This window comes from Dipodomys spectabilis, unplaced genomic scaffold (assembly GCF_019054845.1).
Source record: "Dipodomys spectabilis isolate Male_0828 unplaced genomic scaffold, ASM1905484v1 ptg000541l, whole genome shotgun sequence".
Lineage (NCBI taxonomy): Eukaryota > Metazoa > Chordata > Mammalia > Rodentia > Heteromyidae > Dipodomys > Dipodomys spectabilis.
Window position 1 is genome coordinate 216,466 of NW_024871218.1, and position 15,596 is coordinate 232,061.

Sequence of the window (15,596 nt, forward strand, 5' to 3'; positions counted from 1 at the left end):
CGCGGGGTCTCCCGACGGTGACCCCCGGCCCCCTCCCCGCGTGGTCTCCCGATGGTGATCCCTGCCCCCCTCCCCCCCCCCGCGGGGTCTCCCGACGGTGACCCCACCCCCCTCCCCGCGGGGTCTCCCGACGGTGACCCCCGGCCCCCTCCCCGCGTGGTCTCCCGATGGTGATCCCTGCCCCCCTCCCCCCCCCGCGGGGTCTCCCGACGGTGACCCCACCCCCCTCCCCGCGTGGTCTCCCGATGGTGATCCCCGCCCCCCCCCGCGGGGTCTCCCGATGGTGACCCCCGCCCCCCTCCCCCCCCTCCCCGCGTGGTCTCCCGATGGTGATCCCCGCCCCCCTCTCCCCCCCCCCCCGCGGGGTCTCCCGACGGTGACCCCCGGCCCCCTCCCCGCGTGGTCTCCCGATGGTGATCCCCGCCCCCCTCCCCCCCCCCCGCGTGGTCTCCCGACGGTGATCCCCACCCCCCTCCCCGCGTGGTCTCCCGACGGTGACCCCCGGCCCCCTCCCCCCCGCGTGGTCTCCCGACGGTGACCCCCGGCCCCCTCCCCTCCCCCGCGTGGTCTCCCGATGGTGATCCCCGCCCCCCTCCCCCCCCCCCCGCGTGGTCTCCCGATGGTGATCCCCGCCCCCCTCCCCTCCCCCGCGTGGTCTCCCGATGGTGATCCCCACCCGCCTCCCCGCATGGTCTCCCGATGGTGATCCCCGCCCCCCTCCCCCCCCCCCCCCGCGTGGTCTCCCGAAGGTGACCCCCGGCCTCCCCCATGTGGTCTCCCGATGGTGATCCCCGCCCCCCTCCCCCCCATGTGGTCTCCCGACGGTGACCCCCAGCCCCCTCCCCCCCGCGTGGTCTCCCGACGGTGACGCCCCCTCCCCCGCGTGGTCTCTGGCAGCTTCTCCTCCCGTTTTCGGGGGGCCCTTTGGAAGCTGTAGCATCCACACTCTGAACCAGTTCTTTGGGTGATGCTGGCATGTGACAAATGCGTTTTGTTCCCCTGTGACCAGAGTCCCAGTTTGTGCACTGCTAATCCTCAAACCTGCGGCTGTTACCTTACAGGAAACTAACGCAAGTAGGTTTGTCTTGAGACAAAAAAACTTAGAACGGACCTCAACCTCAATGGTAATAGGAGCTCATAGTGATTCATAAAGGACCTCCTGAGTTCAAGGCCAGGTACCTGAAGAAAAACCAACCAGCAAAACAACGTACAAACAATACAACAAATTATAAAACTTAATAACCCCAACCCGAGGTGGGTTGGCCACAGCATCCCAAATAACAGCCAGGTACCTGTGGCTCAGGCCTATAATCCTAGCTACTCAGGAGAATGAGATCTAAGCGGCACAGTACAAAGCCCCAAGACGAGCTGTGGCTTTAAGTCACAGAACGCTAGTCTTGAGCAAAAAATAAAGTTCAGGGACAGCACCGTGGCCCTAAGTTCAAGCCCAAAGACTGGCACCCAAACAATTCCCTATCCAAACCTGTGTTCCTTGGAGCTTCCAGTCCCTCCAAATTCCTCTTTAATGTGGCATTCATTCATGAAAATGTGAAACAAACAAAGAGAACTTTTAGTCAAACTCCCCTTCCTCCTCCAGCTTTATTGGAATAGTTTAAAATTACATTTTCTATTTCCTAGGACTCAGTTGCTTTTTTCCATCTGACTTTTAAAAACTGATTACAGCAAATGAAACACAGTTGTCTAAGTGATATAGTATACAAAAATAACATCTTGATTTCTGTGAAAATGCATTTCTCTGCAATTCCTGAATAAATCCAAATTTTGCTAACTCTGAGAAACGATGTTCACTCTGGGTTTTTAGATTTAGTCTTTGAAAATGTGTGTTCTTAACCTTTGCCATCACCATCTGTATATCCAGCATCAGCGCTGTGAAAAGCTGTACTGGCTTAGGCTTTTATTCCAATTTCTCTCCTGCAGCCTTTAACTCGTTTGCCTTCTCATTTTGTTTACTCCCACTCAACTGTATGTTCTATGAGGGCCTGATACAGATGTTACTTGATGTTATTTAATAGCTACTGAGGTCAGACAATCCAAGGCCATCATTATGCTAAAATTAAAGTTATTTATGGAAGTTCATAGAAACCTCCAGAATTGGTTTCACCTCTTACATGGGAATATTTAAGAAACCCAGAATGGGCTTACTGGTCTGACACAATTCTTCCCATTCATCAATCCCTATTCACCAGTGGCACGGAAAGGGGGTTCTTTAACAAAGCATTATACATAACACCTCTACCAAACTAAACATAAACTTTTTTTTGTAGTTAAATGCAGAAAGTCGAGTTTTTTTTTCCACCCCTTTCCTCCTTTTACACGGCAAGTAAAGCTCACTGGCCTGGGAGTAGCCTCTACCTGCCAACCTTGGGCCAGTGAAGAGGATTCAGAGAAAATAATACAACCATCAATCAGAAAAAGGAGGGGCGACAAAGGAAAATAATTAGGCTGTAGCCTCAATAGTGCATTCCCGTGCAAGATGCCCTGACTCGCCACAGCGGTAACAGTTGACTTCGCTTGTCTTGCTGCAATTGATGGCTACATGACCAGTTTCACCACACCTAAAAAAAAGAAAGAATTTTCACAATGCTATTCAAGTAAGTAAAACACTGAGTCAGTACAGAGCAAAAAGCCATTAACAAATTAATACATTTCTCTTTAAGACTACAATTACTTTTTTTTTTTTGGTTCAGTCATGGCTTGAACTCTGGATCTGGGCGCTGTCCCTCAGCTCTTCAGCTCAAGGATAGCGCTCTACCACTTGAGCCACAGTGCCACTTCCGGCTTTTTCTGCTCATGTGGTGTGGAAAAACTGAACCCAGGGCCTCATGCATGGGAGGCAAGCACCCTACCACTTGAGCCACCTTCTCACCCCAAGACTACAAGTATTTTTTGAAACAGGGTCTCACTATGTAGCCCATACTGACTTTAAGCTCAATCTGCCTGTTTTAGTCCAGAATGTTAGGCTTAAAGGCATATGCCATCATACCCAACTAAGACTATGAATTGTTCTACTAATAAACATGACTGGGTTGAGGCTCATGAGTCATCCTAGCTACTAAGTTAGTAGAGATAAAAAACGATTAGGTTCAAGGTCAGCCCAGTAAAAAGTTATGTAAGCACCAGTGGCTTACACTTGTAAATCCTAGCTACTCAAGAGGCAGAGATCTGAGGATTGTGATTCAACATCAGCACAGGAAACTCCATGGGATTCTATTTCCAATTAACCAACAAAATGCTGGAAGTGGAGCTGTGGCTCCAGGGGTGAAGCACTAAAAGTTCAAACACAGCTCCCAAGCCCTGAGGTCAATTTCAAAGACCAGCACGGAGACACTGTTAGGTGTGGTGTCAGTCAAAAGCCTATGAATCCAGCTTGTGGAAGACTATAGATGAGGAGACTGGCCCAGGCCAAAAACCAGAGACTCTACCTGACTGCCTGCCTAGCAGAAGCAAAGCCCTCAGTTCAAGCCCCAGTATCAATCAAAACAAGAGGAGGAGGAATGAGTTTAACAGGCACAGTGGCACATGCATGTAATCCTAGCACTGTGGCACTAGGATTCTAAGTTCAAGGCCATCCTGGGTTACATAGCCAGACCTTGTTTTACCACATACACACAGAAGGGAATGGTCCCCTACTAGGTAAGGTGGCTCTCTGCCTATAATCTTGGCTATTCTGGAGGCTGACAATAGGGTGAATGCTGTTTCTAAACAGCCCTGAAAAAAAGAGACTATCCAAAAAGTAACCAGTGCTTTGGGAACTGGTGGCTCAAGTCTGTAATCCCAACTGGTCAAGAAAATAAAGTCTGAGGATAAAAGCTTGAAGCCAGCCTGACCAAAATAAATTCTTGAGACTCTTACCTCCAAATACAGCAAAACAGAAGTATGGCTCAAGTGGCAGAGCACCAGCCTTGAGCAAAAAAGTAAAAAGACACAAGGTTCTGAGTTCAACTGGAAGCAATAGCACAAAAACAAAATTTTAAGAAGTGTAATAAGGGGGTATGCCTACCAAGGAGGCCCTGAGTTCACAGACACACACCATCTCTGCAATTGCAGTTGCTTCCAGCAACTGACACTTACCTGTAGCACTTCACTTTGGTGCAGTCTTTCTGAATGTGTCCAAATTCCCCACAAGAATAGCACTTCTGCTCATCCGCGTGGTCACAGTCACGAGCCAGATGGCCGGGTTTGCCACAGTTGTAGCAACACTGCTCTCGCTCCCTCTTGGGCTCCTTGCAGTCCTTGGCAATGTGGCCACCTCTACCGCAGTTATAGCAGGCTTCAACAATAAGGAAAAGAAGCAGACCAAGACTATAAAACCTTTAACAAAGTGGTATCATGTTCAAACTGTATGATGTGAAACCTCCAAGGTAGAAATCCTTTCCAGGGTGACATGCAGTGGTACATGGTGTGTTCTGGGCCTGGGCGCCATCCCTAAGCTCTTCAGCTCAAGGCTAGCGCTCTACCACTTGAGCCACAGCACCACTTTTGGTTTTCTGGTAGTTTACTGAAGACAAGAATCTCATGGACTTTCCTGTCCGGGCTGGCTTTTAAACCGTGATCCTCAGATCTGGGCCTCCTGAGTAGCTGGGATAACAAGCATGAGCCAGTGGCACCTCGTGACATTTTCACTTCTAATTGTACAGGAGTAAGAAGTATTAAATATTTACCATCCTCCTGAAGATCACAATCCTTGGCAAGGTGACCAGACTCACCACAGCGATAACAGATGTCTGGAAGAGATGAGGAAACAAACTGGAAACCTAGTATGTGCAGAAACAAAAGAATTTGGCTAATTAGATCAGTCATGATACTAATGAATACTGCAGTATTTCAGAAATTTTTATATCGATAAAAATACCTCTATCCGAGGTAAAACCACCTCTGCCACGGCTTCTCATTCCACGACCCCGTCCTCCACCAGTAGGGCACTCCCTGGCCCAGTGGCCAGATCGTCCACACTTGAAGCACTCATTGCTGCTCATGGCTGCAGTTAAGAGCTTTGGAATATTAAAAACAACATTAAACTACTTAAAATTTTCTTAGAAAAACCACATCTCTATCCAGACACTATACATTTTATACACTATATTAAAATTTTTGAAAAATCAAAATGTCACATTTTATGAAGCTGAAACAAAAATAAGCAAATGTTACATTGCTGAGGTGATGGGATCTACAAAGTTGGAGTCAATAAAAATTCGGTAATAGACACTGATCAAGATGCCCTGCACATATCAATTGGCAAGCCGAATTGAAACTTTTTTTTTTTGGTCGGTCATGGGGCTTGAACTCTGGCCTCAGCTCTTCAGCTCAAGGTGAGCACTCTACCGCTTGAGCCACAGCACCACTTCCGGTTTTCTGGTAGTTAATTGCCTTTCCTGTTGGGGCTGGCTTTGAACAGTGATCCTCAGATCTCCACCTCTTGAGCCGGTAGGACAACAGGCATGAACCAGAGGCGCCTGGCTGAAGCTTCTTTTAGAACTACTTAAAAGAAAGAATTCATAGTAGCGCCTCATCCCGGGTCTAGCATAACTGACATACTGACATGGTTATAAGCCTCATTTTGTCCAATCAGAAAGTCCTTTTTACTGATTACAAAATCTGAATAAACCAAACTAAGGAAGCTACAAATGAATTGTATGTAATGTCAATAAAGAAAAATTATCTCATCTGAAGCATTTGCTTGCAAAGTAAGGTAGTTTTTTGTTTGTTTTTGTTTTTTGGGTCCGGTCTTAGGGCCTGAACTCTGGCCTGGGCGCTGTCCCTCAGCTCTTCAGCTCAAGGCTAGCGCTCTACCACTTGAGCCACAGCGCCACTTCCAGCCACTTCCAGCTTTTTTTTTTCCTGCTTATGTGGTGCTGAGGAATTGAACCCAAGGCAAGGCAAGCGCTCTACCACTGAGCCACCTTCCCAGCACCAGTAAGGTAGTTTTTAAACTATGTTAAAAGACATGTAACTGTAGTGCTTGCCTAGCATGCATGAAACCCTGGGCTTGATTCATTCCTCAAGTATCACAAACAGAAAAGGCCTGGGTTGGCACTATGGCTCAATTGGTAAAAGTGCTATCCTTGAGCAAAAGAAGCTTAGGGACAGTGCCCACACCCTGAGTTAAAGCCCCAGGACCGGCAAAAAAGACATGTAACCTATTTCGGCCACACACCAATGGCTTCAAGGACTGGGGTTCAAATCCGACCCAACAGACTCTTACCAATTAACTAGCCCTAAGTAGAGGCATGACTCAACAGCACTGGTACAGAAAGGGTAGGGGGACATGAACACATTAGAAAGTATGCCCAAGTACTATATAGTCCATAGTACTAGAGAACACTTGTATTTTTCTCTTCATCTTTCCAATGTTTCCAATCTTTTAAAGTAAAGCTATTTGAAATTTATTTCAAACTAGACTCCTTGTCATCTCTTAAAAATAAAACACCCACTAGGCTGGGTGCCGGTCACTCACACCTTGCTACTCAGGAGGCTGAAATGTGAAGACTGCAGTTTAAACCCAGGCCCAGCAAGGAAGTCTCTGAGACTCTTATCTCCAATAAACCACCAGAAAACCAGAGGTTGTTCTGTGGCTCAAGAGGTAGAGCACTAGTCTTGAGCTCAAGAGCTCAGGGACAGCACGCAGGCCCAGAATTCAAACCCTAGAAGAAGAAAAAAGAAACCCACTAATGCAAATATTTTATACTTCTGTAACAACCTAAAGATAATGTAAGGCTATTTTTAAAATAGAATAGAATGGAATGAGAAGTTTGTATACTCCATTTCCATATTTAAATATTTTCTGTGGATTGGCAAAAAAAAAAAAAAAAAAAATCAGTTTTAAAGATAAAAATAAGGGCTGGGAAGGTGGCTCAGTGGTAGAGCGCTTGCCTTGCATGCATGAGGCCCTGGGTTCGATTCCCCAGCACCACATAAGCAAAAAGGAAAAAAAAAGCCGGAAGTGGCGCTGTGGCTCAAGTGGTAGAGCGCTAGCCTTGAGCTGAAGAGCTGAGGGACAGCGCCCAGGCCCAGAGTTCAGGCCCCACGACTGGAGCCAAAAAACAAAACAAAAATAAAGATAAAAATGAATATCGCAAAGACATTATTAAAGCTTTTAAAGTCTTTCAGTAGGATTAAATGTTTTTCCAAACTACCTTCTTTTTTGGCCAAGCCAATCACAAACAATGAATAAACTGTCATCTTTTTGTTCTGTTTTTGTTGGTCGTGGAGCCTGAACTCTCAGCTCTTCAACCTTTTATGATCATGTGGTGCTAAGGAATCGAACCCAGGGCCTCATGCGTGCAAAGCAAGCACTCTACCACTGAGCCATCTTTCCAGCCTAAACTATGATTTAAAAAAAACAAAACAAAACATGGGCAAACTAACAATTCCCACTTCATTTTAGAGGCATGTTATTTCTCCTAGAAGGTAGGACCTTACATACAACTTCAATTGAAAGTTCTTTTTTTTTTTTTTTAATTTTTTTTTTTTGGGTCCAGTCGTGGGACCTGAACTCTGGGCCTGGGCGCTATCCCTCAGCTCTTCAGCTCAAGGCTAGCGCTCTACCACCTGAGCCACAGCGCCACTTCCGGCTTTTTTCTTTTTGCTTATGGGGTGCTGTGGAATTGAACCCAGGGCCTCAGGCATGCAAGGCAAGCGCTCTACCACTGAGCCACCTTCCCAGCCCCAACTGAAAGTTCTTTAGAACTAAGAATTAGGGCACCATGCTTGACTGTGACTGACCCTGGCTGGATTTTCCTCAACTGTCCATCATGTCCTTTTCCAAATAAGGGACAACTCTATAAAAGATTGTGAACACATACCCAGCCTGGAACTCCCCCTTCTATTTACTAAGACCGAAGACACTATTACCTGACTGACTACATGCATCATTATTAATCTAAATCTTAACAATATACACTTAGTCATACAACTCAGTATTTCAATTGCTTTTGGAGAGGGCTTACGTGTCATCTGTGGAATGATGCAATGGTCAAATAGTAACAATACTACTACACCTTAAAAGGATCAATGTGTTTTCAATTATGTACTAAGAGTACAATCACTGAAACTCAGCTTTCTGATAGTTAACCTTCTGTGTAAAAGGATTTCCAGGATCCAAGGCTTCAACTCTGGGAGGAATTAAGGCCCAGCATAGGAAAGATAATCCTAATAAAAAAAGAAAAACAACAGGTGCTGGTGGCTCACACCTGTATGTAATCCTAGCTACTCAGGAGGCTAGGATCTGAGGACATCAGTTCAAAGCCAGCCCAGCCAGGGAAGTCTGTTCAGATTCTTATCTCCAATAAACTACTCAGAAAAAGCCAGAAGTAGCACTGTGGCTCCAGTGGTAGAACACTAGCCTTGAGCAAAATAGCTCAAAGACACAGCTGAGGCAGGCCTCAGCACCTACCAAAAAAAGAGAGGGACAAGTATAGAGATGTGAGTGATAGCAAGGTTTGGAAGGGGGAGAAAACACCCAAGAGAGAAGTAACTTCCACTTTTTTGCTTGTTTTAATTATTGGAGACAGTATATCCTGTAGCACATGTTGGCCTTGGTGCCTCAACTCCACAGTCCTGAGATTGCAGGAATTATACATACATGGCTTTAACTTGCACCTTGTAATGTTCTTTTCTGAGATTTTAATCACTAACAAACTTCTAAATAAAACCCAGTAAAGGCAAAAAAAATCCAATAACATTTTGAGTATTTCAAATTATCTAATATAATCTCTGCCAAGAGGGTAAGAAATTTCCATCAGAAATCACTAAAAGTTAGCACTCAGGGGGCTGGGAAGGTGGCTCAGTGGTACAGTGCTTGCCTTGCATGCATGCCAGAGGCTCTGGGTTCGATTCCTCAGCACCACATAAGAAAAAAGCCAGAAGTGGTGCTGTGGCTCAAGTGGTAGAGCGCTAGCCTTGAGCTGAAGAGCTGAGGGACAGCGCCCAGGCCCAGAGTTCAGGCCCCACGACCAGAGCAAAAAAAAAAAAAGTTAGCACTCAGGCCAGGATCCTCAATTTATTACCTAGGCTCTATTAACCCAAAACTTAACCATCTAGTGTAGATATGTATCTACTTAACTACTTTTCTCATTTTTCCCCAACACAGTTGAATATTCAGATCTGCATACTATATATCCTTTATTTACCCCAAGCTCAGGATTATCCCTGCTTCATTGTAGTTAGTCCAGTGTTTATTGACTACTATGGCAATTTTTTCCTGACTGTTCTATGTTGCTCCAGAAAGTTTGGTATCCTAACATACTACTGAAAAATGCTGCTGTTCTAGTAAATTGCAAATACAATAAGAGAAAGCAAGACACATTCTGCATTTCCTGTATTCCAACCAAAATATGGAAAAACATTAATATCTGATAGTAACTCTATTCTTATCCACAGCCACATTTACTGCCTGTCTTGGTTAATTACATCCATGTCTTGACCTGAAGGGCCTTAATCTACTATAAGCCATGAATTAAAATGTCACCCTCTCAAATTTACTTAGTGTACCTTCACACAGCTTTTCTAAATCTGAAGACATTATTTTCCTTAACTCTCTTTACAAAGGGTACCATAAACACTAGCATCTTCATTTTCCAGGTTAATACCTTCATTTATAATGATGGAATCACCTCTAGATGATCATTACTGCACTTTCATATTCATAACCAAATTCTTTTACTTACAACCTGTATTTTGGTGCCAAAGCTCTTTTTTTTTGGGGTCCGGTTCTGGGGCCTGAACTCTGGGCCTGGGCGCTGCCCCGCAGCTCTTCATCTCAAGGCTAGCGCTCTACCACTTGAGCCACAGCGCCACTTCCAGCTTTTTTCTTTTTGCTTATGTGGTGCTGAGGAATCTAACCCAGGGCCTCAGGCATGCAAGGCAAGCGCTCTACCACTGAGCCACCTTCCCAGTCCCCAAGCTCTCATTTTATTATCCCAAGTTTTCTACAATACGGGAATACTGTATAGCTTTTTTCTTTTTTGGTAAGTCGTAGAGCTTGAACTCTGAACCTGTACACTGTCCCTCAGCTCTTCAGCTCGATAGTGCTCTACCACTTGAGCCACAACGCCACTTTCGGCTTTGCTTACGTGGTGCTGAGAAATTAAACCCAGGGCCTCCTCACTCATGCAAGGCAAGCACTCTACACTGAGCCACCTTCCCAGCCCTGTCTAGCTCCTTAGACTCTCTCAATGGCTTTCTCTCTTATTGCAGCAACCTTTGACATGGACACAATACGAGTTAAGACAGATGGAAAGAGGGTTCATCACATAGCAGGTCAGATGCCTTGGTGTTAGTCTTCTGGCTCTCCACTTCCAGGAGGCTTAGGACAGGAAAGGAACTAACAATTTTTTGCTATTTTTTTTTTTGGTCCGGTCGTGGGGCCTGAACTCTGGGCATGGGCGCTGTCCCTCAGCTCTTCAGCTCAAAGCTAGCGCTCTACCACTTGAGCCACAGCGCCACTTCCGGCTTTTTTCTTTTTGCTTATGTGGTGCTGAGGAATCGAACCCAGGGCCTCAGGCATGCAAGGCAAGCGCTCTACCACTGAGCCACCTTCCCAGCCTTTTTTGCTATTTTTTAAGCTATCACTCCTGTAGGAAAAGAAAAAAAGCAAAAATCTTCCTGTTGTCAGTGTGAGCCAATAGACCAATGACTCCAATTAGTAAAACATTGAGTGGTTTCATTGCTTCTAAGGGATCAATCTGTCCCCTTCCCATATACCCACTACACATTAGGTTTTAAAATGGTAAAATAAAGCTAATCATAAATCAATTTTAAGGTTCACTTATGACACCTTATCAAACAAATCACATTGCCAGTTTCAGATGTTCAATTGCAGGGATAACAAATGCTCCTTGGTCTTCCACTGATGGGTTGAAAGCCTTTTACAGATTACACCTGTTTGGAACAACCTTTTTGGATATCAATAGATAATCAGACAGTCCTGAGTGAGGTTGATAGGGTATAAGCATAATGGCTTCACTAAAGGACACAGCTCCCCATCATCTACTGTCATCCTGTGGATGGATGGGTGTGTGTGTGTGTGTGTGTGTGTGTGTACACACAGGTCTTAAACTCAAGGTCTCTGCACTACCTTTTTTTTTTTTTTGGGTCCGGTCGTGGGGCCTGAACTCTGGGCCTGGGCGCTGTCCCTCAGCTCTTCAGCTCAAGGCTAGCGCTCTACCACTTGAGCCACAGCACCACTTCCGGCTTTTTTTTCTGCTTATGTGGTGCTGAGGAATCCAATCCAGGGCCTCATGCATGCAAGGCAAGCACTCTACCACTGAGCCACCTTCCCAGCCACCCCCCTTTTTTTTGGTCATGTGGCTTGAACTCTGGGCCTGGACACAGTCTTTGAGCTCTTCAGCATAAAGCAAGAGCTCTACCACTTGAGCCACAGCGACACTTCCGGTTTTCTGGTGGTTCACTGGAGATAAGTCTCACAGACTTCCTTCCCAGGCTGGCTCTGAAGCATGATCCTCAGATCTCAGCCCCCTGAGTAGCTAGGATCACAGGCGTGAGGCACAGGGCACTGGGCTCATCTCTGAGCTTTTTTTGTTCAAGGCTAGAGCTTACCAGTGAAGACACAGCTTCACTTTTCAGCTTTTTGGAGGTTAACTGGAGATAAAGTTTCAGGACTTTCCTGCTCAGCTGGTTTTGAACCACCATCAGTTCTCAGTCTCCTAAGTAGCTAGAACTACAGGCCAGCACCTGGCTGTAGATATTTTAAACTCACATTTGAAGATCTACTTTTGGACTTGGGGTTACCCAAGCTTTAGCTGACATTAATGTGTATTAAAAAAAAAAGAAAGAAAAATCCAAAAGGGAACTTAGAAGTTAAAATGGTCTCCAAGAACTGTAAATGATTGAAGAAAAAAAAATTACAGTCTTAATCAGCCCTTGGGAATAAGCTATCCCACTTATACTCTACTTTACCAAAAGCTCCTTGTACACAACATTCAAGCTTGTGCTTAGGATTGTAGCAGTTGTTTGGTAGGCCTTAACAGGGTTAATGACCACAACATTTTAAAAAGTTGCATAGGTAGAAAAAAAAAGATATAACGACTACATCTCTGGAACTTTTTTAAAAGTCTCACTCTCAAGTTATATTTTGAGTAAACAAAACTGGTAATCCAAAAACAACTCACTGATTTAAATACCAAATAGATTCTTTCTTCTCCAAAATAAGATTGAACAGGAAAAGAGGGGGGGGCATAGTTTCAAGTTTAATTTGAGGTCAAAATGGAGGTGTGGTCCTTTAAAGGATGTCAGTATTCAAGAGTACTGGCTCATCTTGCCTGTTTTGTGGGTGCGTGCTGATGATACAAGAGCTGAAGGCACAGATGATTCCAGAACGTTTCCTTTATCGAAGACCCCCCAAGACCAGATGAAGTCACTTCCTTTGCAAGTACCTATGGCTGTGGCTGCACACGTGGCCCAAGTAGGAGACTTTCGATACCAGACCGCGCGCGGGTGGTCCCGCCGTCCCGAACGGGTTTCCCCGCTCCGGGAGCTCTGGATGGGCCCAGCCACACTTCGCGCTTCCTCCGGCGCTTCCCAGAAATGCCGCCGGCCGGTGCCGCTCGAGGCCTCCCGGCGACTGCGCGGTGCCTCGGCGCCTTTCCGCTCCGCGCGGGCCGGCCGAGGCGCGGCGGCGGCCCGGTCTCCGCGCTCCAGAGCCGGTCGCGGCCCGAGCTCGCGGGAGGGGCCTCCGCCAGGGAGGCTCCCGGCGCCCGGACTTCCGGCGGCTTCCCGCGGACCCTCTCCCGAGGCCCCAGCGGCCTTGGCACTCGGCCCGGCCGCCGGCGCGCGAGCGCCCAGCGCGGCCTCCGTCCGCGACCGGCTCCCCACCGCCGGCCGGGCCCGGCCCGCCGCTCCCCGCCCGGCCCGGCCCGCCGCTCCCCGCCCGGCCCGGCCCGCCGCTCCCCGCCCGGCCCGGCCCGCCGCTCCCCGCCCGACCCGGCCCGCCGCTCCCCGCCCGGCCCGGCCCGCCGCTCCCCGCCCGACCCGGCCTCCACAGGCTCCCCGCCCGGCCCGGCCTCCACCGGCTCCCCGCCCGGCCGGGCCTCCACAGGCTCCCCGCCCGGCCCGGCCCGCCGCTCCCCGCCCGGCCTCCACAGGCTCCCCGCCCGGCCCGGCCTCCACAGGCTCCCCGCCCGGCCCGGCCTCCACAGGCTCCCCGCCATGCCGCCCCCCGGCCCGCGACCCGGGCCCTGCGGGACCTTCACCCGAGACCCGCGGCCCCCGCGCCGGGCCCTGCGGCCTGGCGGGGCCTGGGCGCCGGGCCAGCCCCGGAGCGCGGCGGGGCGGCGGGGCGGCCCTCAAGCTCGGCCCGGGGCGGCCGGGCGGCCCTCAAGCTCGGCCCGGGGCGGCCGGGCGGCCCGCCTGACGCAGCAGGGCGCAGGCCGAGGCGCGGCCGCCATCGCGCCGCTCCGACCGCCCAGGTCGGCCTCGGCGCGCCCCGCCCGGCGGACTCCTCAGCACGGCCCTCTCCCGGGGCCCTCACCTTCGGCGTCGGAGCGGCCGCGGCGGCGGAGACTCGGACGCAGGCCCGGGAACAGCGACTCGAAAGGCAGTGGCTGTTTATTTTCAGGGTCCTTGCCTGCGCCACACGCGGGTCTGCACACGGCCCCACACACGCCGCTGCGCACGGCTCTCCTCCGCCTCGCCCACGCGGCCAATCAGCGCGCAGAGCTCGGCCGTCCAATCGGAGCCAGCCGCGGAGAGCACCGCCTGGCGAGACCGCGGCGTGAGGCGCCGGGGGGCGGGGCGGTTCCTCCTGCGCGCGCCGCCGCGGCCTCTCCCGTGGTGCCACGCGCGCAGCCTTTCCCGCCCAGAGCCGAAGCGCGGCCGCCCCCCCTCCCGCCGCCGCCCCTAGCTCCCCTCCCTCCCCTTCTCCCCACCTCCCGCCCTTCTCCCTCCCCCTTCTCTTCCCCTTCTTTTCCCCCTTCTCCCTTCCCCTTCTCCCCCTTCCCCTTCTCCCCCTCATCCCTCTCCCCCCTCATCCCTCTCCCCCCTCATCCCTCCTCTTTCTCCCCCCTCCCCCCTTCGCCCTTCTCCTCCCCTCATCCCAGGCCAGATGGATGTGGGGGGATGGGGAGGTGAACGGATGTGAGGGCATGGAGGTGGACAGGAGGGGATGATGGAGGTGGACAGGAGGGGATGATGGAGGCTGAAGGGAGAGCATGGAGGTGGACGGGAGGGGATGATGGAGGCTGAAGGGAGGGCATGGAGGTGGACGGGAGGGGATGATGGAGGTGGACGGGAGGGGATGATGGAGGTGGACGGGAGGGGATGATGGAGGTGGACGGGAGGGGATGATGGGGGTGGACGGGAGGGGATGATGGGGGTGGACTGGAGGGGATGATGGAGGCTGAAGGGAGAGCATGGAGGTGGACGGGAGGGGATGATGGAGGTGGACGGGAGGGCATGGTGGAGGTGGACGGGAGGAGATGATGGGGGTGGATGGGAGGGGATGATGGGGGTGGACTGGAGGGGATGATGGAGGCTGAAGGGAGAGCATGGAGGTGGACAGGAGGGGGATGATGGAGGTGGACGGGAGGGGATGGTGGAGGTGGACGGGAGAGCATGGAGGTGGACAGGAGGGGATGGTGGAGGTGGACGGGAGAGCATGGAGGTGGACAGGAGGGGATGGTGGAGGTGGACGGGAGGGGATGATGGAGGCTGAAGGGAGAGCATGGAGGTGGACAGGAGAGGGATGATGGAGGTAGACGGGAGGGGATGGTGGAGGTGGACAGGAGGGGATGGTGGAGGTGGACGGGAGGGGATGGTGGAGGTGGACGGGAGGGCATGAGGTGGACAGGAGGGGATGATGGAGGCTGATGGAGAGCATGGAGGTGGACAGGAGGGGGATGATGGAGGCTGAAGGGAGAGCATGGAGGTGGACTGGAGTTGATGGGAGGGGATGAGGAGGTGTGGGAGGGGGAGGGGGCCTGGTATGGTGGATAGGCGAGGAGGGGCCAGGGATGGTTTCATTGTGGGCCTGTGACCCCTGGGGTTCCGGGCTAACAGCCATTCCCTCTGGCAGATTGGCTTGGGCTTTGGATGCAGCCTTTCCTCCCCCAGACACAGCATAGGTTCATGTATTGGAGCTGTGGGGATTCTGGGACCCTGTGTTCCACTTTAGTTCTGGGTTTGGAACTAAAACATCTCATTTTGGAATGTGTGTGTGTGTGTGTGTGTGTGTGTGTGTGTGTGCGCGCGCGCGTGTGCGTGCCTGGACGCTGTCCCTCAGCTCTTCAGCTCAAGGCTAGTGCTCCACCACTTGAGCCACAGTGCCACTTCCGGTTTTCTGAGTGGTTTATTGGGGATAAGAGTCTCAGGGACTTTTTTGCCCAGGCTGACATTGAACCGCCAGCCTCAGATCTCAGCCTCCTGAGTATCTAGGATGACAGGTGTGAGCCACCAGTGCCCAAGTAGAATGGCTTTTTTATTAGAAGCAAAAAAAAAAAAAAAAAGGTGGAAGATTTTCAAGTCACTAGCACTCCAAAAGGTACTGAAGTAACTACAGTCTCATGCAAAGAGTGCCTTTCTTGTCACTATCAGCTCCATACTGTGGCTAGGTTGCTCCAGTA

The 15,596-nt window shown here is 50.4% G+C and overlaps 1 protein-coding gene across 3 annotated transcripts; it reads right to left on the reverse strand.

Annotated features, from left to right (window-relative positions):
- Positions 1 to 1,580: 1,580 nt before the first annotated feature.
- On the reverse strand, positions 1,581 to 13,711 carry LOC122099842 (CCHC-type zinc finger nucleic acid binding protein). 3 transcript variants are annotated; one of them, XM_042670338.1, is made up of 5 exons: positions 13,508 to 13,711; positions 4,895 to 5,012; positions 4,683 to 4,775; positions 4,093 to 4,291; positions 1,581 to 2,576 (listed from the first exon to the last, which is right to left on the reverse strand). In XM_042670338.1, exons 2-5 carry the CDS (start codon positions 4,995 to 4,997, stop codon positions 2,459 to 2,461), a joined length of 513 nt encoding a protein of 170 aa, XP_042526272.1. In that variant the 5' UTR covers positions 4,998 to 5,012; positions 13,508 to 13,711; the 3' UTR covers positions 1,581 to 2,458. The 3 variants fall into 3 exon arrangements, with proteins under 3 accessions (XP_042526272.1, XP_042526271.1, XP_042526270.1); XM_042670337.1 differs by having other exon boundaries at positions 4,874 to 5,012; XM_042670336.1 differs by having other exon boundaries at positions 4,093 to 4,294; positions 4,874 to 5,012; positions 13,508 to 13,653.
- Positions 13,712 to 15,596: the final 1,885 nt, after the last annotated feature.

What these genes read in the sequence shown, in the direction of transcription:
- LOC122099842 (XM_042670336.1), bottom strand. Translation starts at nt 4,997, where the DNA reads ATGAGCAGCAATGAGTGCTTCAAGTGTGGACGATCTGGCCACTGGGCC. An exon ending in TGGTTTTACCTCGGATAGAG is followed by an intron (nt 4,776 to 4,873) that starts GTATTTTTATCG and finishes TGCACATACTAG; the next exon opens with GTTTCCAGTTTGTTTCCTCA. An exon ending in ACCAAAGTGAAGTGCTACAG is followed by an intron (nt 2,577 to 4,092) that starts GTAAGTGTCAGT and finishes TCTTTTTTTTAG; the next exon opens with GTGTGGTGAAACTGGTCATG.